The sequence below is a fragment of the Orcinus orca genome, chromosome 20, assembly GCF_937001465.1.
Source record: "Orcinus orca chromosome 20, mOrcOrc1.1, whole genome shotgun sequence".
In the NCBI taxonomy this organism is placed as follows: Eukaryota; Metazoa; Chordata; class Mammalia; order Artiodactyla; family Delphinidae; genus Orcinus; species Orcinus orca.
Window position 1 is genome coordinate 54,300,613 of NC_064578.1, and position 27,947 is coordinate 54,328,559.

A 27,947-nucleotide genomic window follows, 5' to 3' on the forward strand; every position below is an offset into this window, starting at 1 on the left:
TACGGAGAAGCACCAACTCTTCCCCGACACCCCGTACTCCGTTCACAGAACTGGGTCTCTCCTCGCCCCGCCCCTCGCCGCTAGCGCTCCGCTCAGGCCCCGCCCCCGGAAGCCCTGCCTCTAACTCCGCTCAGTTTCTTACGGAACCGGAAGTGGGGAGCTCGGAGTGAAGGTCGAGCTGTCGGGGGTAAGTGTCTCCTTTGAAGTGTAAATTTGTGCTGCCCGGCTCCCTTTACTCAAACCTCAGGGTGTTGCGAGTGACTGTGGACCTAAAATCCCAGCGCCCGGCCCTCCTACCCCTGTAAATCCAGACGTCGCCGTTACGGGTCGGGTATCTTTCATTTGGGTTTGAATTCGCTACGCGGCTGGTCCCTGCCCTTGGCTTTTCTGCCTTCGGTCCACGTACACACCGCCTTTCACTACATTTTCCTGCTTAAAACGCTTTAGTAGCTCCCCCCACACACCCATGTAACGTCCCCTTCCGCGAGGTGGACTCGCGCCCCGCAGCCTCGCCCTCTCGGCCCCTGGAGGGCAGCGCCTGCCGCCCCGCTCCCGGACAGGCCGCGTCCTCTCCCCGGTCCTGGGATTCTTCAGAACCGGCCCCTCTCCGGAACCCCCTTCTTCCCCGCCCCTCTGTCCTCGCGTCTCCTCAGGCCGGTCCTTTTGCTCTCCCGGCTTCCCCATCGTAGTCAGCCCTTCCTCTCCCCCGGCGTGGGGGGCGGGGAGTGACCTGGGACAGGCGTGTGATACCCAGTGTTCTTCCGTCCCAAGTCCATCTCGCTGGAAAATTTCCTCTTTTGATACGCGGGCGTCTTATTCAGTCACCATCTCTGTAAATACGTGGACGAGGGGGATCAGGAGAAGCAGAGACAGAGACGAACAGGAATAAAAAACTGAGAACGAGAAAAGAATGAGGGAGAATCGATGGGAATACAGGGGGTGGCTGAGGACTTGTAAAAAGACAGGGAAATGAAAGCGATAAAGCACTGAAATAGGTGAATAAAATAAAGAAGTAAATTTTTAAAAAGTCGGATCTCCAGGGATGGGAGAGCAACACAGGGCCCTGGGTCAGCGGCGGGACGGGGGTAACAAAGGAGAGGCACTTCACACAGAGTGGGCGAGAGGATGAAAGAGTTGGAAACTTGGGCTACAGAGCAACGTGGTGCTGGGAGAGAAAGAGGACAAAGTGTGACTAGAAGAGAAGAGGAAGAGAGAGAGAGAGAGCAGGAAGGAAGCGCAACCATCTGAGATGCCAGATAGGGAGGAGGAAGGGCGTGTAACAGGGACAGAAAGGGTGTCACCCGAAGGGCAGAGAGGGAGCAGGTCGGGGAAGAAAGAGGCAGAAATACATAGAGATTTAGGGTAATCAGAAGGGTTGGGGAGAAAGAGCATCAGGAGGGGGAACAGGTTGCAGAGTTGGGCAGGACAGGTGTGAGGGAGGAAATAGGAGGGCAGGAACAGCAGCAGAGCAGAGGGGAACAAGAAGAGAGACAGAGACAAATAAAAAAATAAGGAGACATAAACCTCATGAAATGGAAACACATTGTAGTGCAGGTAGGTGGTGGGAGCTGGCTGCAGATGGATGGTGAGTTGTTTGGATATGGATGATTAAGTCGTGATACATGATTTGTTATTTTAAAATGTAATTATTTTTTCTTTAATTATACAGATGAGGATGAGAATTGCAGAACTCCTGTCATGTGCATTTTGTAATTATTTGTATCAGAAGATAACTTCCATTTGCAAACCCTGTTTAGCCAGGGGGCAGTGATTTGCTTCACTAAGTTGGGAGTTACCCCCTTCCCTTTTCCTGACATGGGGCAGAGGAGTAGGGAGAGGACACGTGGGAAGAAATGATTGAATCTGTCACTACATGCTACCTTTTATTTTTTGTATATTTTTAAAACATTTTTTATTTCTTTAATGTTGTATCTAATTTATTTTTGGCCGTGTTGGGTCTTCATTGCTGTGCGCAGGCTTTCTCTAGTTGCAGGGAGCGGGGGCTACTCTTCGTTGCGGTGCGCGGGCTTCTCATTGTGGTGGCTTCTCTTGTTGTGGAGCACAGGCTCTAGGCGTGTGGGCTTCAGTAGTTGTGGCTCGCGGGTTCTAGAGCACAGGCTCAGTAGTTGTGGCGCACGAGCTTAGTTGCTCCAGAGCATGTGGCATCTTCCTGGACCAGGGCTTGAACCTGTGTCCCCTGCATTGGCAGGCGGATTCTTAAGCACTGCACCACCGGGGAAGCCCCTACATGGTACCTTTTTTTTTTTTTTTTTTTTTTTTTGTGGTACGCGGGCCTCTCACCGCGCGGGATCTTCCCAGACCAGGGCATGAACCCGCGTCCCCTGCATCGGCAGACGGACTCTCAACCACTGTGCCACCAGGGAAGCCCCATGGTACCTTTTAAAAGGAACATTAAAAGTGTTTATTTTTTGTGATGAGTTTTCTTTTCTTTTTCATCTCTTTACATATAATTCTTTTTGTAGCGTGGAATAAATTTTCATTCAGTTTCTACTTCCCTATAAATAATCATTAATTTCTGTAACAAGCTTTGGTGGTCTTCTATAATCATGTAAAGTCATTCTTTTCTAAACATGATATATTGTCAAATTTTTAAAACTTTGACACCACAATTATTAGATGAAAATACTCACAAATTGTTTCTTTTTAAAATGTGTTTCAGATTTCTTGGAGGCCTGCCTGCTTTCTCCTCTTTATCTTTTGTACTGGAAAAGCTCTTTGGTACGTAACAAATAATTTTAGACTTTTGGTGGATACTTGGTAAAGTTGTCAATGATCTTTTATATTAACAGTCAAATCCTAGTTTTACCAGTTAGTCTAATATTTTGTTTTCTCCTTTTCCTGTGTTCTGCTAAGAGGAAGAGGAGGAAGGGGAAAGCAGAGGAGTCAGGAATGACTCTTTCTCAGGTAAAATCGTATTTTCAATTGATTCACAGTCTGTCCTTGTGAAATGCCCTTCTTTGGACTCATTAATCTTCCCTGACTCTGAAGTATCCTGCCTGACAGTTGTACATCACAGTCACCTGGGTCCTTCCCTCAGTCCCTGTCGTCTCCACTCAGATTTCACACCCATGGATTGGAGATGGGGTGTCAGTGCTCCTGGGCAGCAGGGATTGTTGAGAGGCCCCATCTGGATGCACTGTCTGCTTTCTGTCAACCAGGATAGAGAAGCTGCACATGCAAGTCAGGTATTAATATGCACAATACCTGGTAAAATCTGGAAAGCAGAACGATAAGGGGGAATTTTTTTTTTCATGGCTAAGAAATTTATTTAACCAAACAATGAAAAGCCAATAAAGGGATCAAAGTCAAGAGTGGTCTGATCACAAGGACACTTTCCAGTTTTCGTATATGTGCTGCCGAAGCGAGCACAACAAGGACACTTTGAGGAAGGAGGATTATGGGCTGGCCGATCTCACCTCTAAACATAAATGCAAAAATCTCAAACATAGCATTAGCACACTATGTCATGGGTCTCAATGATTTGTCTCCCCATCCTATGGGAGAATTATACTTCTAATTCTCTATGGGCATCAGGCACGGTCAGAGGACTTGCTTAAGCCAATAAAATGTGAGCAAAAGTGACCCACGCCCTTTTCAAGCCGAAGCTTTAGGAACCATCGTGTGGTTCTACCATGGATCCTTCTGTGATATGAGTAGGGTGTCCTAGATAAGGACTGCTCTACCCTTTTGGGTTCCAGAATGAAGAAAATGTGAATATTGCAGCCAAAATTTAACCTGAGCACGAAATAAACCCTGTTGCTCCAAAAAAAAAAAACAGTGGTCTGATCAGATTTGCGTTTTAGGACATTATATTGGCAGCAGAGTTACCTGATTTCACTTATCTAATTGCCTGAAAGAGACAATAGACATCATTTAGATAGGGATATGTTGAAAAGCTGATCTGTGGTGGCCTCGGCCTACAGAGGCTTGAAGCAGAATCTCAGCTCCCAGGTGGAGGTTGAAGTCAGGTCGTGGCAGTGAGAGTGCTGAATCCTAGCCCCTAGACCACGAGGGCCAGTGGCCATTGACAAGGCCCCTGGCCCGAATTCGTTCATAGAAACGAATTGCGACAGACGGAAAGTAGTGAAGCAAGTAAAGTGTTTATTAGGAGGCAAAAGAGTACGTCTGAATAGACACACACGGGCAGGCTCAGAGAAAGAGTCATACCTTTGTGGTAGTTTGAATCACTTATATAGGGCATTTCTTCTGGGTTTCCTCTGGACAGTCATCTTGCTTTGCCTGGCTCCGAGTCTGTATTTGGTTTATCCCAGGGTCCTCTCCTGTGTGTGCACGAGTCTCTCAGCCAAGGTGGATTCTAGCGAAGACGCATTAAGGGGAAATTTGTTCTGACTTACTCAGAGACTCAGTTGAAGCTAAAGGAGCAAGTCACTGACTTAATCTTAATGACTGGGAATGGCATGGAAAGTTCAGAACCTTACATCAGTGACAGAGGGTGTTTTCTTCCATCCTTGAATTTAAACCATGAAATCAACCTAAATCTCTGACAGTGGGACATTCTTTAAATCACCTTCATCACCTCCATTCCTCAGAGGCTGACTTTACCTGTGGATTGTATCCTTTGAGACAGAAGTTTTTACCTTTAATGTAGGTAAGGTTCCAGCTTCATTCTTTTGCTAGTAGGTATGTATTTTCTCAGCACCATTTCTTGAGACTATCCTACCTTTTGTGTAGTCTTGGCACCCTTGTCTATGCATTTTACATACATTCCAAGGATTATTTGAGTTTTCTAATCTGTTCCATTGGTTTATGTATCTGTGTTTATGCCAGTACCACATCATGTTGATTACTTTGTAATAGGTTTTAAAATCTAAAAATGACTGCCTTCCTCTTCTTTTTCAAGAGTATTTTGGCTGTTCGCTGCCTCTTGACATTCCCTATGAATTTTAGCATGTTTTTTTCTATTACTGTAAAAATTGCCTTTGAAATTTTATATAGGAATTCCGTTGAATCTGTAGAACACTTTGGGTAATTTGGTCATTTTGTTCTTTTTTTTTCTTTTTCTTTTTTTTTTTTTTTGGCTGCTTCACAGGGCTTGCAGGATCTTAGTTCCCCAACCAGTGATTAAACCTGTGACCCCTGCAGTGGAAGCTCGGAGTCCTAACCACTGGACTGCCAGGGAATTCCCTAATTTGGTCATTTTAAAAATATGAAGTTCCCAGGGCTTCCCTGGTGGCGCAGTGATTGAGGGTCCACCTGCTGGTGCAGGGGGCGTGGGTTCGTGCCCCGGTCCGGGAGGGTCCTGCGTGCCGCGGAGCGGCTGCGCCCGTGGGCCATGGCCGCTGGGCCTGCGCGTCTGGAGCCTGTGCTCCGTGGCGGGAGAGGCCGCAGCGGTGGGAGGCCTGCGTACCACAAAAAAAATATATGTATATATATATGAAGTTCCCAATCCATGAGTACAGGGTGTTTCCATGTATCTCTATGCACTTTTTTTTAGAACGTTTAGTACTTTTCAGTGTACAAGTCTTGCACCTAGTTGGCTGATCTTTTCCTAAGGATTCTATAGGATTGTTCTCTGATTTTCTGTTGACATTGTTCATTGTATATGCAGCTGATTTTCATGTGCTGACTTTTTATGCTGCAACTTTTTTAAAGTTGTTTTTTGAGGTAGTAGTTTTCTCTTGGAATCTTTTTGCTTTCGATATAGAAAACCTTGTCACCTACAAAAAAAAGATAATTTTACTTCTTTTTCAGTTTGGATAACTTTGAATTTTTTTTCGTTTTTCAATAACTCTAGCTAACGTGTTCAGTAGTTTCTTGAACAGTAGTGCAGAGTATGCCTCTTTCTCATTTGTTGTTGTTTGATTTAGCAGTGTGGACTTCCCGTTTAATACATCTTTGACTACCTGTTATAGATTTTGGCATGTTGTTTTTATTTTCATTCAGATATTTAAAAAATTTCCTTGTCATTTCTTCTTTGACCCATTGCTTCTTTAAGAATGAGCTGTTTAATTTCCACTTTTGGAGCATTTTCCTGTTTTCATTCTGATCTTTATTTCTGGTATCATTTCACTGTGGTTAAAGAAGATACTTTTTATGATCTGAATCTTCATAAATTTGTTAAGATTTGTTTTATTATCTAGCATGTGGTCTGTCATGGAGAACGTTTCACATGTGCTTGAGAAGGATGTGTTTGCTGCTGTTGGGTGGAGTGTTCTGAACATGTTTGTTAGGTACAGTTGTTCTACAGTGTTGTTCAAGTGCTCTTTTTCCTCATTGATCTTTTGGTTTCCATGCATTGGTAAAACTCAGGTATTGAAATCTGATACTAATATTGTGCTGTTATCTATTTCCAATTTTTTTTTTTTTATTTCCAATTTTATTTCTGTTAAGAGCTTCTTCATTTTGGGGGGAGCTCTGATGTTAGGTGTATACATACTTGTAATCGTTATAGCTTCTTGGTAGATTTACCCTTTTCTCATTTCATAATGTATTTTGTCTCTTGCGTTAGTTTTTTCCTTAGTTTATTTTGTCTGATAATGTGCAGTCACCCCGGCTCCCTTTAGGATTGAATATCTTTTTCCATCCTTTCACTTTTCGCCTTTCCATGTCCTTAGATTTGTGAATGTTCACAGTTGCAGCTCTGACACACTCTCTGTGTGTCTCTTGCTCTCTGTTTTCCTCCTGTTACTTCTGCTAGTGGTCCCTGCTCAGGCACACTGTACAGTGGTGAAAGGCAGGAGCCCTGGCCAGCCCGCTTCACTCCACTGTAACTTCAGCAGGAATTAATCAAGTGTTTCCTTCTGATCGTGATGTTTGGTGGAATATTCTTGCTTAATAACAATATGTTTTTCCTTTTTTTTTTGCGATATGCGGGCCTCTCACTGTTGTGGCCTCTCCCATTGCGGAGCACAGGCTCCGGACACGCAGGCTCAGTGGCAATGGCTCACAGGCCCAGCCGCTCCGCGGTATGTGGGATCTTCTCAGACTGGGACACGAACCCGTGTCCCCTGCATCAGCAGACGGACTCTCAACCACTGTGCCACCAGGGAAGCCCTGTCATTTTTAGTTGTCCAATAAGTTTTAAATTTTACTATCATGATAATTTTATTATTAATCTGTGCAAATAATGTATAATAGTAATAACTTTTCCAATTTTGAGTCAAAGTTATTAGTGGAAAAAAAGAAACACTTTTGCTTTTGTTAATACCTATCTAAGGCTAAATGGACAAAATCATAGTTTTTAATATAGTTATTATATTGAGGTTGGAATTAAAGTATTCTTCTATTTTTTCATGTCTCTACTGTTATTTTTTAGTAGCCCATTATGGAATTATGTGAACAAATGCAGTTGAGTACGATCGATAACATTTTCATTGTCTGGAAGATCCTGAAATGCACATGAATAAAAATGATGATGAAAAAATTGTCTGAAAATTAGTCCAGATAATACTCCTTTCATTTCACTTGATATAGTGTTGACACGTGTGTGCATACATTCATGGATGTACAATTCCATGCTTTAGATAAAAGTCATCATGATTCTGAAACTATGTATTTTACCTGTTTGCAGTAGAAATTATATTTTTAATATATTCCATGGCCTTGAATATTTTCTATACTATTATGTTAATGGTTTAAATAATAATACAATTACTAATATTTTGTGTGCATATGTGCGTGCACACATGTGTAATGGCCTTTTAGGCCGTTCCATGTTGTTCACCTTGAACTTCATTCACGTTTTCTCAGGGAACTGTCTGGCAATGTACTTTTTTTTTTTTTTAAGCTTCCAAGAGCATTTTGTTTATTTAACTTCCTCCTTCTCCTCTCAGTAGCACTTAGTATGAACACAGCATTGTTCTGAGGGCTTTAAGAATACTAATGTGTTTAATTCCTATGCACGAAGTGGATCCTAGTTATTACCCTCATTTTACAGTGGAGGAGCCTGAGGTTCAGAGAGAGGTTAAGAGACTTGCCCAGGGCCACACAGCTGGGATGTGGTGCGGCTGAGACTCGATCCCAGGCAGCCTAGCCCAGAATCTTGAACACACCACCCTGATTCATGCTGATGTGAGCGCTGGGCAGCAGTGGACCCTGGTGCTTGGTGTGGAGTCATCCTCACTGCCCCTCACACAGCCTGGTGGGGCTGGCACTGCCTTTCCCAGCATGCCCCTGCCTCACTGACGGGGCCCCCAAGCCCCTTTGGTCCGACATAGGCCCCTCCAGACCGTTGGCCACCAGCAGCTCCACCAGGGGACGCTGTGGTCCCACGTGAGCCACTGCGTGTTTCTTAGGCAGCTCCTGTCTGCCTGCCCGTTTCTCCCTCCCTTTGCCAGACAGACTGGCATTTTCCATCCCGTTCACACACCCTGGGTGCTCATCCCTTCCGTGGAAGGGCAGTGACCTGTGGTAAGCTACAGTCAGATGAGGAGGCTTAGGGCAAGGCTCCCTCCAGGAAAACGGGCTCTCCTTCCATCTCCTCTTTTTCCTTTTCCTTCTAAAGGATCCCAAGGGCAGAAGAGGGTGGGGTGGCATTTGAGGGGTGTTGGGAAAGCCCTGAGATTCTGGCAATGTACTTTTAATGCTGTATGTGTTACTTAACTCTTTGATTTTAAACTTCATTTCCAAAGTCCAGCCTTCGGAGTTCAGCTGCTTGCTGTGTGATTCCTTAGATTCTTGACCTGAGTCGAGTTTCTCAGTGTCTGACACAGTTTTCTCCTCTGCAGTATCAGAACAGGTCTTTAATGAGCTGTGTGGTTGATAACAAGTTAATACAAGTAAAACATTTAGAGTAATGCATACCACGTAGCAAGTGTTCAAACAGTGTTCGTCTTTGCTGCTGTTATCATCATGATAGGAGGTTTTGAGCTTTCCTTAAACCCACTGTGGACTCTGTCATCTCTGAAGACACCACTCAAGCTCCTCCAGGTTTAATTATCCCTCAGTGTGTAGAACATAATATCTAACACTTCCATATAGACAACCCGGCATTGAATTTTTATTTGTATCTATTTCATGTATTTCCTACAAAAATGATAAATCTATATCTATTTGAAGGATATCGTACTCTCTATGACAAAGCATAAGAAATTAAAATTAGACACACGAGTAGCTCCAAATACCTTTAAATGACTTTCAGAATACATACTTTTGCATAGCACAGGGAGATCAGCTTGGTGCTTTGTGACCACCTAGAGGGGTGGGATAGGGAGGGTGGGAGATGCAAGAGGGAAGAGATATGGGGATATATGTGTATGTATAGCTGGTTCACTTTGTTATAAAGCAGAAACTAACACACCATTGTAAAGCAATTATACTCCAATAAAGATGTTTTTAAAAAAAGAATACATACTTCAACCTAATTGATCTTTTCACCTCTACTCATTTTATATGCAAATAAGAACTCTGCTCATGGCCCTTGGCGAAATGTTTTTTTTTATTTAAGGCACGGTTGACCTTCAAGGATGTGGTCATCGAATTCTCTCCAGAAGAGTGGGAATGCCTGGATCCTGCTCAGAGGGCCTTGTACAGGGACGTGATGGTGGAGACCTACAGGAACCTGATCTCTGTAGGTGAGGATAACTTCACTCCAAAAGTTGGGAAGGTAGTTTTGCATTTACCATTGTTTGCCTTTGGGGATCGCCTGCCTTCCTTAACTGAACTCAAAGTCATGTTGACCGGGCAAGAAAAGTTTTGTGATGTAGCATCAGGAGTTTTGGGGTTGTTTTTTTTATTTTATTTTTTCAATTTTATTTATTTATTTATTTATGGTTTCGTTGGGTCTTGGTTGCTGCCCGCGGGCTTTCTCTAGTTGCAGTGAGCAGGGGCTTCTCTTCGTTGTGGTGCGCGGGCTTCTTGTTGTGGTGGCTTCTCTTGTTGCAGAGCTTGGGCTCTAGGTGCGTGGGCTTCAGTAGTTGTGGCACACGGGCTCAGTAGTTGTGGCTCACGGGCTCTAGAGTGCAGGCTCAGTAGTTGGGGCGCATGGGCTTAGTTGCTCCGCGGCATGTGGGATCTTCCAAGACCAGGGCTCGAACCCGTGTCCCCTGCATTGACAAGCGGATTTTTAACCACTGCGCCACCAGGGAAGTCCCAGGGAAATCCTAGCATCGGGAGTTTAAACATGCCCTTTCTTCAGATGATCTGGCCACTTCATGATATGCCAGGAGTTTTTCCAGTGCTTGAGTACGTCTAATGCCCAACCGGAAACTTTTAAAATATTTCATTCCCTGTGCTCTACCCCTGTGCTTTTGATTCAGTGCTTCTTGGTAGAGAGCTGGATATCTGTATGTTACATTGTTCCCTCTGCATTGAGAAGGAGGCAGGCAGTGGCTGAATTTGTGAAACATTTTTCCAGACCCATCTGTAATGTCCTCACTCTCATGTGAACAGAGAGCTGGAATTCTGGAAAAGCCACAGCAGTTGACATTTCTTTCAATAGGCAGGAATTTCTATTTTTGATGTGAGTGTTATTTGCATATTTGAGCAAGAGGAAGCACTCTGGACTGTGAAGAGTGACATGAAAATAGCAAAAAACCAAATGGGTGGGAATGAATCAAAATTTGAGCACAGATCAGATCTCAGAAGGGCAGAGAGGAAGCCACAGCATTAGTAGTGTTTGGGAAAGTCTACCCAGATGGAGAGTACTTTGGGAAAACAAGTTTATTTGTTGTCAAGTCTGAGAGGAAATTTTTCTTCTCCCTGAGTTATCACTGTCTCTCAACATGTAAAATGTATCAGGTCATCCTCCAGTGGTGCAGGAGCTCCATCAGCAACAAAGGCAAAGTCTTTATCATGGTCTACATCACTTGGCCTTTTGGCTTCTGTGGACTTGTTATTCTTTGATTTTGAGAGTCACAAAGAGGGTTGTTTTAAAGAAGGGTCTATTGCTCCCTCAGCTCTCCTTTTGGACTTGATTCCCTTCAATGCTCAGTTCTCAGTTCTGGCACCTCAGAACCTGCATCGAGCTGTCTCAAGCCCTGTCTGCTTGTTTAGATTCCTCAGCCATCTCTTCTGTTCTGACTTGGCCACACATATCACGGATGTGTGTAATAGAGAGGTGCATTGGGTCTTCTGTAACTGTTACTTAGGAAAACTGTAAAGACGGTGGACAGAGAGATCCTCTTTTTAATCCCTAGTCCCTCCTGGGGAGAACATATGAATCTTTCTGACTAGCTTGGAATCTGTGGGTCAAGCTTATGATTCCATGTCAAGGACTCATAATATCTGAACCCCACATCTCGTGTTTTTTTCCTCTGTTAGTGCTCTACCTTGTAGGGAAATATATATTCTTTCTGATTTCATATTCTCCCACATTTGCATGATTTTGCCTGTGAAACTTATTTTGAAATACATACTCCCAGGGTCTGAAATTTTATCCCATTTCTTTGCTGTGATAATGTACCTGCAGTTAATGGACAACTTCTGCTGGACACTGTGGAATGGGTTTACTGTGTAACATTAAATTCTTTTTTAAAACTAAATTTATTTATTTTATTTGTTTATTTTTGGCTGCGTTGGGTCTTCGTTGCTGTGCGCGGGCTTTCTCTAGTTGCGGCGAGCGGGGGCTACTCTTTGTTGCAGTGCACGGGCTTCTCATTGCGGTGGCTTCTCTTGTTGTGGAGCACGGGCTCTAGGTGTGCAGGCTTCAGCAGCTGTGGCTCACAGGCTCTAGAGCGCAGCCTCAGTAGTTGTGGCACACGGGCTTTGTTGCTCTGCAGCATGTGGGATCTTCCCGGACCAGGGCTCGAACCTGTGTCCCCTGCACTGGCAGGCGGATTCTTAACCACTGTGCCACCAGGGAAGTCCCAGCATTAAATTCTTGATGGCAAATACTTTCCCTCATTGTTGCAATATTTCCTGCTATGTAGAAAATCACCACTGTAAGCTAGTTAGTAGCGGGGTGAGCATGTTCTAGGATGCAAAATAAAGACCCTGATTGATAAGTCTTTCCAGTTCTTTTTCTGGTTTTGAGGAATGTTATCAAAGCATGTCTCAATAGCACTGTGACAATGTTGTTTACGTATACTACTGATCATCCCCTTTGATCCTCAAGAAATGGTATAGGAATTTCTCCTAGAGATAACATTGTCCAAGTTCACATCCTCAAGTTAGGCTATTGACTAAACTGTTGTTGATGCCATATTTTTTGTCACCTGCGTGCCCACTGTTCGTTCTACATCCACCCTTAATTTTGCAGCGTCTTAATGAGAGAGCTTGGGAATTCCCTGGCGGTCCAGTGGTTAGGACTTTCACTGCCGAAGGCGCGGGTTCAATCCCTGGTCAGGGAACTAAGATCCCACAAGCCACGCCGTGGTCAAAAAAAAAAAAAAAATTGAGACAGCTTATGAAGTGGAGTGATACCTTCAATGATGAACCATCATTTGTTTTGTTTACGGCACTGCTACTTTCATTTGGTACTTTTGTATGCATAATAAATGGTCTTGATTTTATTTCTTTAATCATCAGGTCTGTGTATTTGGTGTTGCTCTTAGTGGTTTTGTTTCCTATTTTCCATGTGTGGTTGGTTGATTGGGGAAGAGCCAGCCCCCTTATGGTAGAATTGGTGATTAGTTCTTTATAGAATTCTTTATATAGTCTTGATATTCTGCTATGGCGTAGATCATTTGTAAATATTTCCTCCCATACAGTAGATTACTTTTGACTCTACTGAGTGTGCTCTAATGCACAGTAGTTTATAACTTTGAGGTAGTTCAAATTGCTGCTTTTACTTTGTCACCTGTGATTTTTGTGTTATGTCTGATAAATCATTGGTGAATGCAATGTCAGAAAGCATTTCCTGTATGTTTACTTCTAGCAGTTTTATACATTTTGGTCTTTGGTTTAGGTCTTTCATTAGTTTTGTATATCATATAAGTTAATGGTCCAACTTAACTGTTCTGTATTTGGATAACTGGTTTTCTCCACATCTTTTTTTTAATAGACTGCCCTTCCCCCGTTGAGTTGTCTTGACGGCCTTGTACAACATCATTTAACCATGTACAAGAGATTTTTTTTTGACGTCTCTGTACTATTCCACCAGTCTCTCTGTCTTTATCTCTGTACCACAGTGTTGTGATTAGTGTAGGTTTGGAGTAAGTTTTGAAGTAAAGACATGTGAGACCTATGACTTTGTTCTTTTCAAGCTTATTTTGCTGTTCAGCATCTTTTGAGATTCCAAATGAATCTGTAGGGTGTATTTATCTATTTCTTCAAGAAATGCTATTGGGATTTTACTAGGGAGTGGGTTGAATCTGTTGATCACTGTGGGTAATATTGACATCTTGACAATATTGACTTCAAATACATGAATTTAGGATATCCTTGCATCAATTTGTGTCTTTTCTAATATTCTTAGTCATGTTTTTAGTTTACAGTGTACACATACTTCTGTCCTTTTATAAGGTTATGCCTAAGTGTTTAGTTTTATTTTATTTATTTATTTATTTAAAATTTTTTTTTGTTTGTTTGGTTGCACCAGGTCTTAGTTGCTGGTCGCCGGCTCCTTAGTTGTGGCAGGCAGGCTCCTTAGTTGCGGCATGCATGTGGGATCTAGTTCCCTGACGAGGAATCGAACCTGGGCCCCCTGCATTGGGAGCGTGGAGTCTTAACCACTGCGCCACCAGGGAAGGCCCCTTGTTTTATTTTCTGATGTTATTGTAAATTGAGTTGTTTTCTCAATTTCCTTCTTGATTTTTCATTGTTAATATATAGAAACACAATTGATTTTTGTGTGTTCATTTAATATCTTGTAGTTTTTCTGAGTTCATTCATTATTTCTAGCAGATTTTTAGCAGGATCTTCATGGTTTTCTACATATTACATCATGTTGCTTTTAAACACATGACTTTGTTTCGTTTTTCTATTTTAATACTTCTGTGTCTTTTTATGCCTATTTGTTCCTGCTAGGATTTCCAGGAATAAGCTTTTAGAAATAGAGCAGGTATCCTCTTCCAGTTTCTGATTTAGAAAGAATGCTTTCAGTCTTTGACCAGTGAGCCTGATGTTAGCTGTCGGCAGTTAATATATGTCCTTCACTGTGCTGTGGTAGCTTTTTAAGTTCCTTGTTTATTGAGTGTTTTATCATGAAAGCCCGTAGACTTGTGTTATATGGTTTTTACTGCATCAGTTGAGATGGTCATTTTATTTTTTGTTTCATTCTGTTAATGTACTGTTTTACACCAAAAGTTTACATATCTTGAACCACCTTACATTTCAAGAATATATCACCTTATGTTATTTTATATAATCCTTTTAGTGTGGTGTTAGTTTTAGTTTACTTTTTAAAAATTAAGTAATTAATCAATTGATTTATGACTCTGTTGGGTCTTCGTTGTTGCGCGTGGGCTTTCTCTAGTTGTAGTGAACAGGGGCTACTCTTTGTTGTGGTGTGCGGGCTTCTCATCGCGGTGGCTTCTCTTGTTGTGGAGCACAGGCTCTAGGTGAGTGGACTTCAGTAGTTGTGGCACGTGGGCTCAGTAGTTGTGGCTCACAGGCTCTAGAGCACAGGCTCAATAGTTGTGGTGCATGGGCTTAGTTGCTCCGCGGCGTGTGGGATCTTCCCAGACCAGGGATTGAACCCATGTCCTCTGCATTGGCAGGCGGATTCTTAACCAGTGCCCTAGCTGAGAAGTCCCCCATTTCCTTTTGATGGCCTTATTCTAGTTTATCCTTCAGGTTTCAGCTAAGAACAGTCTTGCACATCTCATGGAATATTATATCTGTTTTTTGTGAAAATATGCATGGAAATGGGACTCAGGGAATATTGAATTTGATATCCTACATAGCAAATAATGTAATAGATGTACAGCTGCTTTATATCTAAAATATTCTATTTGCATCTCTTTTTAAATCTCTTTCATTTTGGCCACATACCCATAGGATAACTTCCACAGTTAAAAATTGAACAGTATTGTGTTACTTGCTAAGCCAATTTTTCTTTTCTTTTAACCTCCTTATTTTTAGTTGTCTCGTACGGTTTTATTCACACATATATGCAGTCACAAGGAGTGATACCCCATGTTTATTATTCCCTGTGCTTCACTGAGGCCCTTATCAGTCCTGGTCTTCCTTTACATGGTCCCTTGATGCTGACAGAAGCACTGTCATTTGCTCCCATATTTAAGTTGTTCTCCTGATCTCCCCAGTTTCCACAGCATTTCTTTAGCCATCACTCCACCTTTCTCATTACTCACACTGTAAAAATGATCCCCTTTCATCCACTGAACAGCTTTCTCAGGATACGACTTAAATTAATATGTGCAACCGTGATGACTCAGAAACCATTTGAAGGGGGGATTGCTGAATAACAGTATTAGTTACACAGCTCACTTCTTGTTGCATCTCCTTTGAGTTTTCCTTTCAAAACTACTGGTATTTGTATGTTGAGTCTTAATTTGTATATGCTTTGTGGTTTTGGTGGAAAAACTTTTTTTTGAGAGCTAATACAAGTTTTTCCAACTGAATATTTTGTCACAGTGTGTTTGCAGGTAGGCTGCCCTAAACTTAAGTTGAATTACGTGTGATCACTGTTTCTTTAGTAAAGAATCCTATTCTTTAGTGTTCCTAAAAATCTTTAACATCATGGTTGAGAAGTTTCATAACTGTGTTTGGTAAAAGTATTACTTTTGGTGTAACATCATATATTCACCATGAAACATTTGTTCATGCAGTGTAATGAATAGTATACCTATGGTCCTTTTTATCTTGTAGATCTCTCTCATATACACGTGATCAAGAAATCACAACTAAAATCAAACACTGATATAGGAGAAATATTCCCAACAGTGATGTTGGGAAGCCGTGGAAGCTGTGAAATCAAGCATTTTTACCTACAGGAAATACAGGAGAATATGCATGACCTTGGTTGTCAGTGGAGAGATGATGAAAGAAATTACAAAAATATTCCTACATCCCCTAATGAAGATGTCACTTATAGAAGAGTTCGACATGGTAGAAGGGATTCAGGAAAGAAGCCGATTGCAAATAGGCTGGCATTAAGCTTTTCGGATGAACTGCGTATGTTTAAAAGTAAACAGAAAATCTGTGAATTTCATCAAGCTGTTAAGAGCATCAACAATAGTACCTCATTTTCACCATCTCAAGAAATTTCTCCTACTGGCCAATCAACAATTTCTAATATACATGGGAGTGATTTTATGCATCTTTCAATACTGACAGAAGACCAGAAAACACACAGGGCAAGTGCTTACAAATGTAATAAGTATGGCAAAACCTCTCCTAAAGGCTCAAACCTCAGTAGATATCAGAGAATCCACACAGGAGAGAAATTGCGTAAATGTGATGTGTGTGACAAGGTCTTTAGTCGAAATTCACACCTTGTAAGTCATAAGAGGGTTCATACTGGAGAGAAACCTTATAAATGTAAGGAGTGTGGCAAGAGGTTTAGTCAAAATTCACATCTTACAAGTCATCAGAGAATTCATACTGGAGAGATGCCTTATAAATGTCATGTGTGTGGGAAGACCATTTATTCTGCCTCAGGCCTCAGGAGACATATGATAATCCACAGAGAAGCTAAACAATATAAATGTGATGTATGTGGCAAAGTCTTTAATCAGAATGCAGTCCTTGCAGTTCATCAGAGAATTCATACTGGAGAGAAACCTTACAAATGTGGTGAATGTGGCAGTGTCTTTAGTCAAAAAACACACCTTACAAGTCATCTGGTAACTCATACTGGAGAGAAACCTCACAAATGTAATGAGTGTGGCAAGTTTTTTCGGGATAAGAGAACCTTTACAAGGCATCAACAAATTCATACTGCAGTGAAACCTTACAGATGTAATGAGTGTGGGAAGTTCTTTCGTGAGAAGCCAACCCTTACCAGGCATCAGCAAGTTCACACTGGAGAAAAACCTTACAAATGTAATGAGTGTGGCAGAGTCTTTAGTCAAAATTCAAACCTTGCACGTCATCAGGGAATTCATAATGGTGAGAAACCTTACAGATGTAATCAGTGTGGCAAGCTCTTTAATCGAAAAGGAAACCTTGCAGTTCATCAGAGAATTCATACTGGAGAGAAACCTTACAAATGTAGTGAGTGTGGCAAAGTGTTTAGTAAAAATTCAAACCTTGTGTGTCATCAGAGAATTCATACTGGGGAGAAACCTTACAAATGTAATGAGTGTGGCAAAGTCTTTCGTTACAAACAACGTCTTCGAATTCATCACAGACTACATAATGGATAGAAACCTTGCAAATGTATTGAGTGTGGAAAAGCCTTTGCTCAGGTCTCAACCTTTGCTACACATCAGAAAATCCATACTTAAGAAAAACCATATAAATGTATGTGGAAAGGTCTTCAAAATTCAAACTTGAAAAAAAAATGAAAATGTGAAAATTCACACCTTACAATTCTTTGGCAAAATCACAGTGGGGAGAAACTGTACAAGTATCATGAGTGTTGTAAAGTTTTTGTGTGTGCAGCCTCTCTTACCGCCAGATAATCTATAATGGAAAGAAACCTTGCAAGTATAATGACTGTCTACATGTGTTTAGTCAAAATTCATACCTTATAACCTGCCCAAGAATTCATGCTGGTGAGAAACCTTGCAAATGTAATGAGTGTGGCAAATTCTTCAGTGTGCTTTTAAGCCTAACTGAACATCAGGTAATCCATGATCTTGAGAGAGTTTAAGAGTGTAGTGAAGTGTCAAGGCATTTAGTAGGTGTCCACGTTTTCGGCTTTATTAGAATACTTACTCTGGAAAGAAACCAGATAAATGTAATTATTGTGGCCAGGTCTTTAGAAAAGGAATTTATTCACCAAGTAATTCATTCTGGAGATTACCTCACAGATGTTATGAATGGGAAAACCTTTCCTTGGGGCTAACAGCTCACCAGGCATCAGATAATTTGTGCTGGATTGTTATGAAATTATTCCTCCTACGTTTGCATCTTTGCCACTGTACTATTGTCTGTCCCAGAGAAATCCCTGTTTGAGGTGGGAGCACTTTCCACACTTCTCATAGACTCTGCCTCTTAGTCTCAAACAGCAAAACACTCCTCTGATTGCTTCCTGGTGCCAGGACTACCTGCTTAGCATTTTGTAACAGTGTTTGGGGGAGAAGGTGACAGCCAGTCTCTGTGATGTGTTTGTGATTCGGACGTAACCATTTTCTAGAACTGCAACATAACTTCAGCGGAACTGCAAGGATAGTGCACACTTTGTGTGGTGAGAATGTTTCTGCAAAACTTTGTTTCCAGTTGCCAATTCCCTCAAACAACTACAAGTTGCTAATGAACATCACTGCAGTGTAGCAGAGACTCTTCCTTTTCCTTGACCCCTTATTTTCTTAGTTTACACATTTTTCTTTTACTTTCTTGAGCTTTCACCAATATGATATTACATTTTAAATTTCAGTTTCATTTGTAAGTTTCTAGTATATAGAATTGTGATCGATTTTTGCATGTTCTACTTGTGTCCTGATACCTTGTAAATTATTCTTTTTCCAGAAATGTTTGTAGGTTCTTTTGTTTTTCTACATACACCATGTAATTAAATTTCCTATTTATGCTGTACGAAATTACCACAGAGTGCCTTAAGTAAACAGATTTATTCTCTTCTTTTTCTGTCCAGAGTTGTAAATGGACCCAGAGCACTGGGCTCTTTTGGGTGCTTCAGGTCACAATTCGTTTTCTTTCCTTTCCTGAATTCCAAATATCACTTTCATCCTTATCCTCATGGTCTTCATGTGGCTTTGCATGACACACTCTTAATTAATCAATGCTTTTGTTTAGTCATCTTCTTTTCATTTGAGCATTTCCTGAACACATTGTTTAAATTAGGCCACCATCTCAGTCTATCATTGTATTAATATATATACCTCTTCATCGTACCTAACACAGTCATATCTTATTTAATAATTGCTGACATTCCCTTATACAGCATAAGCTCCTGAAGGCAGGTTATTGTATTTCTTCCTACATATTCAGTGATTGGACTCATTCCCCATTGACAGAATGAGTGAATGTACTTTATGAGTGCAAAGACGGTTAGTGTGATAGATAGGATCATAGATCAGTAGGTCAGATGGTCAAATAAACATGTGATCATATTTGTGGACTGAAATTTAATTGTCCTGTACTTTACAGCCTAATGTTCTGAATATTTGTCATAAATTCTTACACCATAATTTGTTCACACATGAATTTTCCGCAACACATGCTAAACAGTTCTAGCTCATGAGTGAAGGGATGTCTTCATGAAGTTTTCTTAAGCCACAACATTTTAAATTCAAGATTCTTTCTCAAATGCTCCATTCTGTCCCCATCACTAAATAACAGTCCTATTTCTCAGGTCGGACAGTTTCTATTTGTGATAGATTGCCTGGAAAACAGTAACTGAAAGAAATAGGTTTATCATTCTCACCTAACAGGAAGTCCAGAGGGTGCTGTGTTGGATGTGATGGGTCCTCTCCCTTCTTCCTCCACGACCACTTAGTCTTCAGTGTTTTTCTAGCAACCTGGCTGCTGGATGACTAAGGAGAATGATCATTATGACGTAAAATCCTTTTCAATTTTAGATTTTGTCTCCTTTTCATAGAAATATTAATTTGAGGCATCTTTTCCCAATATATTAATTTGTGTTCAATATCCACCATGATTTTAATATGAAATGTGAATTTTCAAATTTCATATTTCTATCTCAAGAACAGAGATAGGTAAAGGGAAAAGGTGTTAGGGCCAGATTGTATCTATGGACTTTGTTCATTTTCCTGATAGCGTAATATTCCGCGTAACACCTGGCCAGTCTGCCCAGTGTTCCAAGTGTTGGGCAAAAATTATTAGGCCCGTAGTGTTTTCTAGCTCACAGATATATTTCCTTGCTGCTCTGATTCTAAACACAGTGAAATAATCCTTCAGTTTTAATATAATTCTGATTCTGGTATCATGATAAGAAATAAAAGAATCCTTTATTTTTTCTGGCCATGCTGCGTGGCTTGCGGGATTTTAGTTCCCAGACCAGGGATCGAACCCTGGGCCCATGGCAGTGAAAGCGCCGAGTCTTAACCACTGGAGCAACAGGGAATTACCCCAGAAGAATCCATTTTGAGATGTTTTCAATTCATGTCATGCTACCTGAAAGTGAGAGATATACCAAAGGCTTGTAGTTCAGAAATATTATTTTTTGGCTGAGTTGGGTCTTTGTTGCTGCGTGTGGGCTATCTCTAGTTTCGGTGACTGGGGGCTACTCTCTGTTGCGGTGCGCGGCTTCTTGTGGCTTCTCGTTGCAGAGCACGGGCTCTGGGTGCGCAGGCTTCAGTAGTTGTGGTATGCTGGCCCAGTAGTTGTCTTTCGCAGACTCAATAGTTGTGGTTCACGGGCTCTAGAGCACAGGCTCAGTAGTTGTGGCGCACGGGCTTAGTTGCTCCACAGCATGTGGGATCTTCCCGGACCAGGGCTCGAACCCGTGTCCCCTGCATTGGCAGGTGGATTCTTAACCACTGCGCCATCACGGAAGCCCCACATTTCTTATAAATCACAATATCAGACCCAGAGATGCCGCTTTTAGAAAGGCACCCAAGATGTTTGAAACCACGTATCCACATAAGCATCTTATCCAAGACTCAACGTGCAGTAGACTTCAGAATATACATCTTTGTGAGAATCCACACAGAGCAATATGTTTGGTAATGCTTGAACCTGAAGATCAAAACTGTGGAACAGGTCTTCCCTGGGGGCGCAGTGGTTAAGAATCTGCCTGCCAATGCAGGAGATACGGGTTCGAGCCCTGGTCCGGGGAGATCCCACATGCTGTGGAGCAACTAAGCCCGTGCGCCACAACTACTGAACCTGTGCTCTAGAGCCCACGTGCCACAACTACTGAAGCCTGCACGCCTAGAGCCACGTGCTCCACAACGAGGGAAGCCACCGCAATGAGAAGCCTGCGCACCGCAACAAAGAGTAGCCCCTGCTCGCCACAACTAGAGAGCCCACGCACAGCAACGAAAACCCAACGCAGCCAAAAATAAATAAATAAATTTATTAAAACAAAAAAAACTGGAACGTAGCGTTAACGTTGGAGAAGAAGCATTCAAGTGTAATGAATATTGTAAAGTGTTTCATCAGACATCCACATGTTTGGTATAATAAGAGAATTCTTACAGGTCAAAGTATACAGGTATACTAAACATGAAACCCCTTTTAAGAAACAGTCCGTCCTCAGGGGTCACCAAAGAACTTATATTTGTGAGAATCCTCACAAATATAATGAATTTGGTGAATATTTTGAGCAATTCTTCAATAGACCACACCTCAGAGAATGCTAGGAATACTAGAATACTAGGACTAAATAATCCTTTAGTTGTCTGAGATTAACCTGAGTTATGACATACTTCAGAATAATTACAAATCACAGCATGTTAAAACTTGTGTATGAGAAGAGGAAGGAGATATGTGGAAATGGCCCATTATCTTCAGTGTATGAATAATTATTTGAGTTTTCTTGAAAAGGCTTAATTACTATTTATGTCTTTCAGTCTGAAGGTTAAAGTCTGTTGATCTTATGCCTTCATTACAGGCTTTCGATGATTGTTTCTGGGAAGGAAGCAGTAACATAAAGGGGCCAACTTCGTTAGGCATGGTTCCTTCACATCCATGTTCCCTGGAAAAACGAAGACCCTGAATGATCAAATTCAGTAGTGTGTGAATTAGTGGCACGGAGGGGCAGGGAATAATGTACAATTATGACATGACTCATCGTGCTTATTACGTTCAGGGAGCCCTTCTGTGGATAGGCCAGTGTGGGTTATAGGACAGAATCCTCTACCAATTGACCATGAGTAAAGCAGGCAGGACATTAAGGGACTGGGCTTTTCATGGCAGGAGAGTGACAGGTTACTAGGGACTGATTATCAGGTAGCTATAATGCACAGGAAAAGTTGGTCACTTTCTGCATTGGATGGTGATAGCAGTCGTGTACATCTATGTTGAAAGGAAATTAGTTTTATTCTTTGAAATTGAGAGAACAGTTATGTTGAGAGGAAATTTAATCAAAATAGTATGTGTGTGTATGTGATTCGCCGTTTAACTGCTGCCATTACATTTTGCTGTTCTAAATGTATCATAGGTCTCCTGTTTTAATTCATAAAATCACATGAAATATATATATTACAAATATATACACTGCAAGTATACCCATTACAATCTTCATTCTGAAGTATATTTATTCAGTAAGGTAACTTTCCTCTAATTTTCAGGTGTATTTTTTTTTACAACAAAATATCAATAGATGCTATATATAAGATTTTACACTTTGTTTTTTATGTATAATAGAGATCGTTTCAGTATAATGACTTTCTGCACTCTTTTAATACCTTTTTACACATAGCCATGTGTTCCCCTAATTTCTCAGCCCTCTTGCATCAAGGCCAAGTCTTAAGACCAATTTTGCCCAGTTGTTTGTTCATGGAAGTTGTGTGTTTCTCATTTGAATGAGGAAATCATTATTTCTTAAACATCAGGATATCACACCCAGCAATTCTACTTTTTAAAATATACCCAAGAGATTTGAAAAGATTTTTTTCATGAAAACATCTTGTATAGCATTGATGATGTGCGGAATCTAAAATACAACAGAAATGAACATACCTAAAAAACAGAGTCACAGGTATAGAGAACAGACTTGTGGTTTGCCCAGGTGGAGGGGGGCAGGTAGCGGAGGGTTGGATTAGGAGTTTGGGATTAGCAGATGCAAAGTAATATATAAAATGGATAAACAACAAGGTCCTCCTATATATAGCACAGAAAACTATATTCAATATCCTGTAATAATCCATAATGGAAAAGAATGTGAAAAGGAATATGTATATGTGTAATTGCATGTGTCCTTCCTCTGTACATTTTCATGTGACGCAAATTTGAAAACAACCCCTTGATTTATGCAATCTCCAAGCATTTCACTGACGTAAAGGGAGAAATACAAATTAAATATATAAATTGGACAAAACAGTATCTGAAAAATATATGTGATTGACAAGATGAGATTCCTCAAAACCTGAAAGTCGAACTACCATATGACTCAGCCACTCCACTCCTGGGTACATTACTAGGAAAAAAGAAACGCTAATTTGAAAAGATACAGGCACCTGAACGTTCATAGTATCACAATTTACAGTAGCCAAGATATGGATGCAACCTAAATGTCCATCAACAGATGAATGGATATGGGGGAGTTCCCTGTTGGCCTAGTGGTTAGGATTCCAACAAACGTGCAATGAGATCTCTGTGAATCAGGAAGAGGAATGTAGTATGTATATTATTAGCAGGTGGAAAATTGTGGTCTTTCCTAAGCAAGACATCAGGAGTTTACTCTTGAATAAACATTCTGTTTTGTGTGAAAGAGTCTGATTCCATATTTGAGGTCTGACTATAGACACCCTTAAGTCTCACTACAAACTGTTCCTCTTCTGCTCACCTGAGCAGGGCAGGCTGATGATAAAGCTGAGTACGCCTTCCCTTGGCAGTAGTTGTAGGTTCACGCAACGAGCAAGTACCATCACCTCAGCCCGGTCCTGTATCCAGAGTAACACAAGCCCATCAGCGTTCTCTGCCCTCTCTAGCCATTTTTAAAAACTTGGGACGTCTACCCTGCTCTCCCCAGAACGCCTCATTACGTAACAAACATTTTCTAACACGTTATTTATTTATTTTTTTGCCACGCCATGTGGCCTTCAGGATCTTAGTTCCCCAACAAGGGATTGAACCCAGGCTCCCTGCAGTTGAAGCTGAGCTCGGAGTCCTAACCACTGGACCATCAGGGAATTCACTCCTAACACTTTAATGTATGGAGTCATCAGTCCTGCCATCGAATCTAAACTTTGAATGGGGATCCATCCTTTTCCAATGGAGAAAGCCTAAGTACAAACTAACAAAAATGTGTTGGGAGAGTTAATAGGTGAAATTTCTAGTGTATCTATCAAAAACTCCCATTGTGTACGTTCATTCTTAGAGAAAAGTCATGAACATTGATCTTTTTCAATTCTCTCACCACCCCCTACCCCCTTCTGGGAATCACATGTTAGTTCTATTGAGTCTCCTTTCACTGTATTTTGCGTTTTTTGTTTTTTAATTTTTTAGATTCCATATATAAGTGAAACCATGTGGTATTTGTCTTTGAGTTTTTTTCTCTTAGCATAGTACCTTCTTCATCCATCCATGTGGTTGCAAATGGCAAGATTTATTTTCTGGCTGAGTAATGTTCCATTCTATATATATACACCACGTTTTCACTATTCATTCGTCCTTCCATGGTGCTCAACCCAGTCTTCACATTAGATGGATGAGGCATTTTGCATAGACATGTTTTGTACCCTCTGACCGGGGATTCCCCTTCATGTAGTCAGTGTAGGACCCAACCTCAATCATATATATATATTTTTTAGAAGATGTTGGGGGTAGGAGTTTATTAATTTATTTATTCGTTTTTGCTGTGTTGGGTCTTCGTTTCTGTGCGAGGGCTTTCTCTAGTTGTGGCAAGCAGGGGCCACTCGTCATCGCGGGGCACGGGCCTCTCACTATCGCGGCCTCTCCTGTTGAGGAGCACAGGCTCCAGATGCGCAGGCTCAGCAGCCGTGGCAAACGGGCCCAGTTGCTCCGCTGCATGTGGGATCTTCCCAGACCAGGGTTCGAACCCGTGTCCCCTGCATCGGCAGGCGGACTCTCAACCACTGCACCACCAGGGAAGCCCTCAATCATATTTGAGGTGCCCCAGGATGTTCCAATCTGGATCCATCACTGAGCATCGTGACTCTGAGTCCCCCCATTCCTGAGGGCTGAGATCTGGGCTGAGGGTGAGGGCTCTGCTCTGCGTGGGGATGGATCAGGGCTGGTCTGTGACCTGCGGGGGATCGTCGGGTCCCGCTGAGGTGCCCGCTGCTGCTGGGTACGTGAGGGCCTCACCAGGAGGGGAGCCTGATCTGAAGGAAAGGGTGGGAAACTCACCTGTTGGTCTCTGTGTGGGAGTTACTGTCCTGAGCCCCTCCTGGGACAGTGGGCAGCAGAGGACCGTCTGTTCCACATGCTGAGGGCTTCCCTGTGTGTGTGGTGGTGACTCAGGAAGGGGGTGTGTTGATTCTGAGCATTAAACAGTATCTTTTCCACTTTCAGGATAGACCTCTAAACATTCATTTTGTCTAAGGAAGAAGCCGTTAAGAGGCGAAAGAGGAAAGAACTGGAGTCTGCAATGGCTCTTACTCAGGTAATGTCATATTCTTGGTTGGTTTTTCTGTCTGTCCTTCCTCAAATGCCCTTCTTTGGACTCGGTAAACTTGTCTGACTCTGAAGTATCCTGCCTGATACCTGTACACGCACCGTCCCCCAGGTCCTTCCCTCAGGGCCTGTCATCTCCACTTAGATCCTGTCTCCCCGTGACCCAGTGACCTGGAACTTGTGAAGAGGCTCCACTGGGTGTAGTCCTGGTCGGGGCTTCACCCCCATGGATTTAGTCGGGGTGTCAGTGCTATTGGCCAGCAGCAGTTGCTTAGGGGCCCCATCTGGATGCACTGTCTGCTCTCTGTAAACCAGGATCTAGATGGTGCACGTGAAAGTCGGGCATTAATGTGCACAACACCTGGTAAGATCTCGAAGTCAGGCCAACTAAGGGTAATTTGTTCTGACTTATTCAAAGGCAATTGAAGCTAAGTGGGCAAGTCACTGCCTGAATCTTAATGACTGGGAATGGAATGGAAAGTTCAGAACTAGACATCAGTGATAGAGGATGTTTTATTCCATCCTGGAATTTGAACCATGAAGTCAACCTAAACCTCTGACCGTTGGAAATTCTTTATATCACTTTCATCACCTCCATTCCTGAGAGGTGGTCTTTTTACTCTGTGGATTGTATCTTTTGACACATAGTATTTACCTTTGATGCAGGTTAAGGACCAGCTTTATTTTTTTTCTTGTAGATATCTAGTTTCTCAGCACCATTTGTTATTGAGACTGTCCTTTCCCATTTGTTTAGTGTTGGCACCCTTTTCTATACATTTTTCCATATATTCCAGGGATTGTTTGAGTTTTCTAATCTGTTCCATTGGCTTATGTATCTGCGTTTATGCCAGTACCACATCATCTTGATTACTTTGTAATATGTTTTGAAATCTAAAACTGATGGGCTTGGTCGATGGCCATGATCTTCAGGTCCAAGTGCTTCCAGCCCTGGCCCCGCCCCGGACAAGGGTGGCTGCCTGCTGGATCACTTCGGTGAATGTAAAAGCTTTAAAGAGAATTTCATGAAGTGTCTCCAGGGCAATAGTTTTGACAATACTTTGCAGAAATGAATCAAAACAATGTATTTAGAATGTAGGATGGAGAGGCAACTGATGTTACAAAAACCCCTGGAAAAACTGGAATTTGGAGATTTGTTTGTTTTGTTTTCTTTTCTTTTTGGCCATGCAACGTGGCATGCGGGATCTTTGTTCCCTGACTAGGCAACGAACCTTCATCCCCTGCAGTGGAAGCACTGAGTCTTAACCACTGGACCACCAGGAGGTCCTGGGGTTTGGAGATTTGCTAGATGGAAAATCAGAGAGAAAAACTGAACCTTGATGGGAAGAAGACTGCAGGACAGTGTGGGGTCATCTGGACGACGTCGCCGCGCTGATGACCTTGCCACTCCAAGGGCGTGCTTGTAGGTACTGTGGCGCAGGAAGGGGCTTTGCGGATGCTTGAGAGATGCCGTTGAAATCAAGATAGACACCCCACCCTGGCTCATCTTCTAGGAATCCCCAAAGGATTTTGGAAAACCATTGTCCCTTTTAGATTCCCATTTTCCCCCAGGTGTGTTAGGTTTTCTCATTAAGTCCTAGAGTGTGACAGGGCCCCCAGGGAGGTGAGGTGCCAGGTGATGTCTGCGTAGTGAATGGAACTTTGGGCTCCTGTGTGGTGCTGGATTCACATCACAGGCTCTGTGTCTTTTCAGTGCTCGTGTGCTAAATGTTCACGATTAGCGGTCTGTTATGTAGACAGAGATTGTCAGGAAAACTTTTTGTAGCAAATGGTTTCCTCTTCATACTCATAAATATATATGCCCTTTATTTCTTTTTTAGCGGAGGGTGGGGGGGTGGATGCTGCGCTGCACAGCATGCGGAATCTTAGTTCCTTGACCAGAGATCAAACCTGTGCCCCCTGTGGTGGAAGCATGGAGTCTTAACCACTGGACTGCCAGGAAGGTCTCTGACCTTTATTTCTTTTTTTATCTTTTCTTTTTTTTTTTTAACAAAAATAGAGGACAAGTTCAGAAGTGGGAAATGGTCTGGCTTTTGAGATATCTGACTTCTTGCTTTTTTTCTGGTGATGCCCGAGCACCAGGTATCTTTCTAACCAAGTGTCATTTTCTGATTTGTATCAGACTATGTTTGTAAAACTGGATGTTTAATTTCAAGAACTCATTTGTTGTAACTGCAAAAAAAAAAGAAAAGAAAAATGACTGACTCTATCTTCTTTTTCAAGAGTATTTTGGATATTTGGGGGTCCCTTGAGATTCTGTTAATTCTATAATTTTTAAATTTTTAAATAAATTTTATTTATTTATTTATTTATGGCTGCATTGGGTCTTCGCTGCTGCGCACGGGCTTTCTCTAGTTGCAGTGAATGGGGGCTACTCTTCATTGAGGTCCACTCCCTGTTAATTATAGTGTGATTTTTCCTATTCCTACAAAAATTGCCCTTGAAATTTTCATAGGGATTCCATTGAATCTGTAGGACACTTTGGGTAATTTGGTCATTTTAAGAATATTAAAATTGGACTTCCCTGGTGGCGCAGTGGTTAAGAATCTGCCTCCCAATGCAGGGGACACAGGTTCGAGCCCTGGTCTGGGAAGATCCCACATGCTGCGGAGCAACTAAGTCCGTACGCCACAACTACTGAGCCTGCTCTCTAGAGCCCGTGTGCCACAACTACTGAGCCTGCGCTCTAGAGCCCACGTGCTACAACTACTGAGCCT

General features: G+C 42.0%; 2 protein-coding genes across 3 annotated transcripts in view; one reads left to right on the top strand and one right to left on the bottom strand.

Annotated features, from left to right (window-relative positions):
- The window catches only part of LOC101281293 (zinc finger protein 665), a 369,078-nt gene that overhangs the window by 114,454 nt on the left and 226,677 nt on the right, over positions 1-27,947 (bottom strand). The window lies entirely within an intron of this gene.
- Positions 125-27,871, top strand: LOC101280108 (zinc finger protein 665-like). 2 transcript variants are annotated; one of them, XM_033411791.2, is made up of 6 exons: positions 125-187; positions 1,670-1,787; positions 2,681-2,739; positions 2,875-2,925; positions 9,428-9,554; positions 15,691-18,567. In XM_033411791.2, exons 4-6 carry the CDS (start codon positions 2,911-2,913, stop codon positions 17,187-17,189), a joined length of 1,641 nt encoding a protein of 546 aa, XP_033267682.1. In that variant the 5' UTR covers positions 125-187; positions 1,670-1,787; positions 2,681-2,739; positions 2,875-2,910; the 3' UTR covers positions 17,190-18,567. The 2 variants fall into 2 exon arrangements, 1 of the variants encoding a protein (XP_033267682.1); XR_007474311.1 differs by lacking the exons at positions 1,670-1,787; positions 15,691-18,567 and adding exons at positions 25,111-25,201; positions 26,433-27,871 and having other exon boundaries at positions 156-187.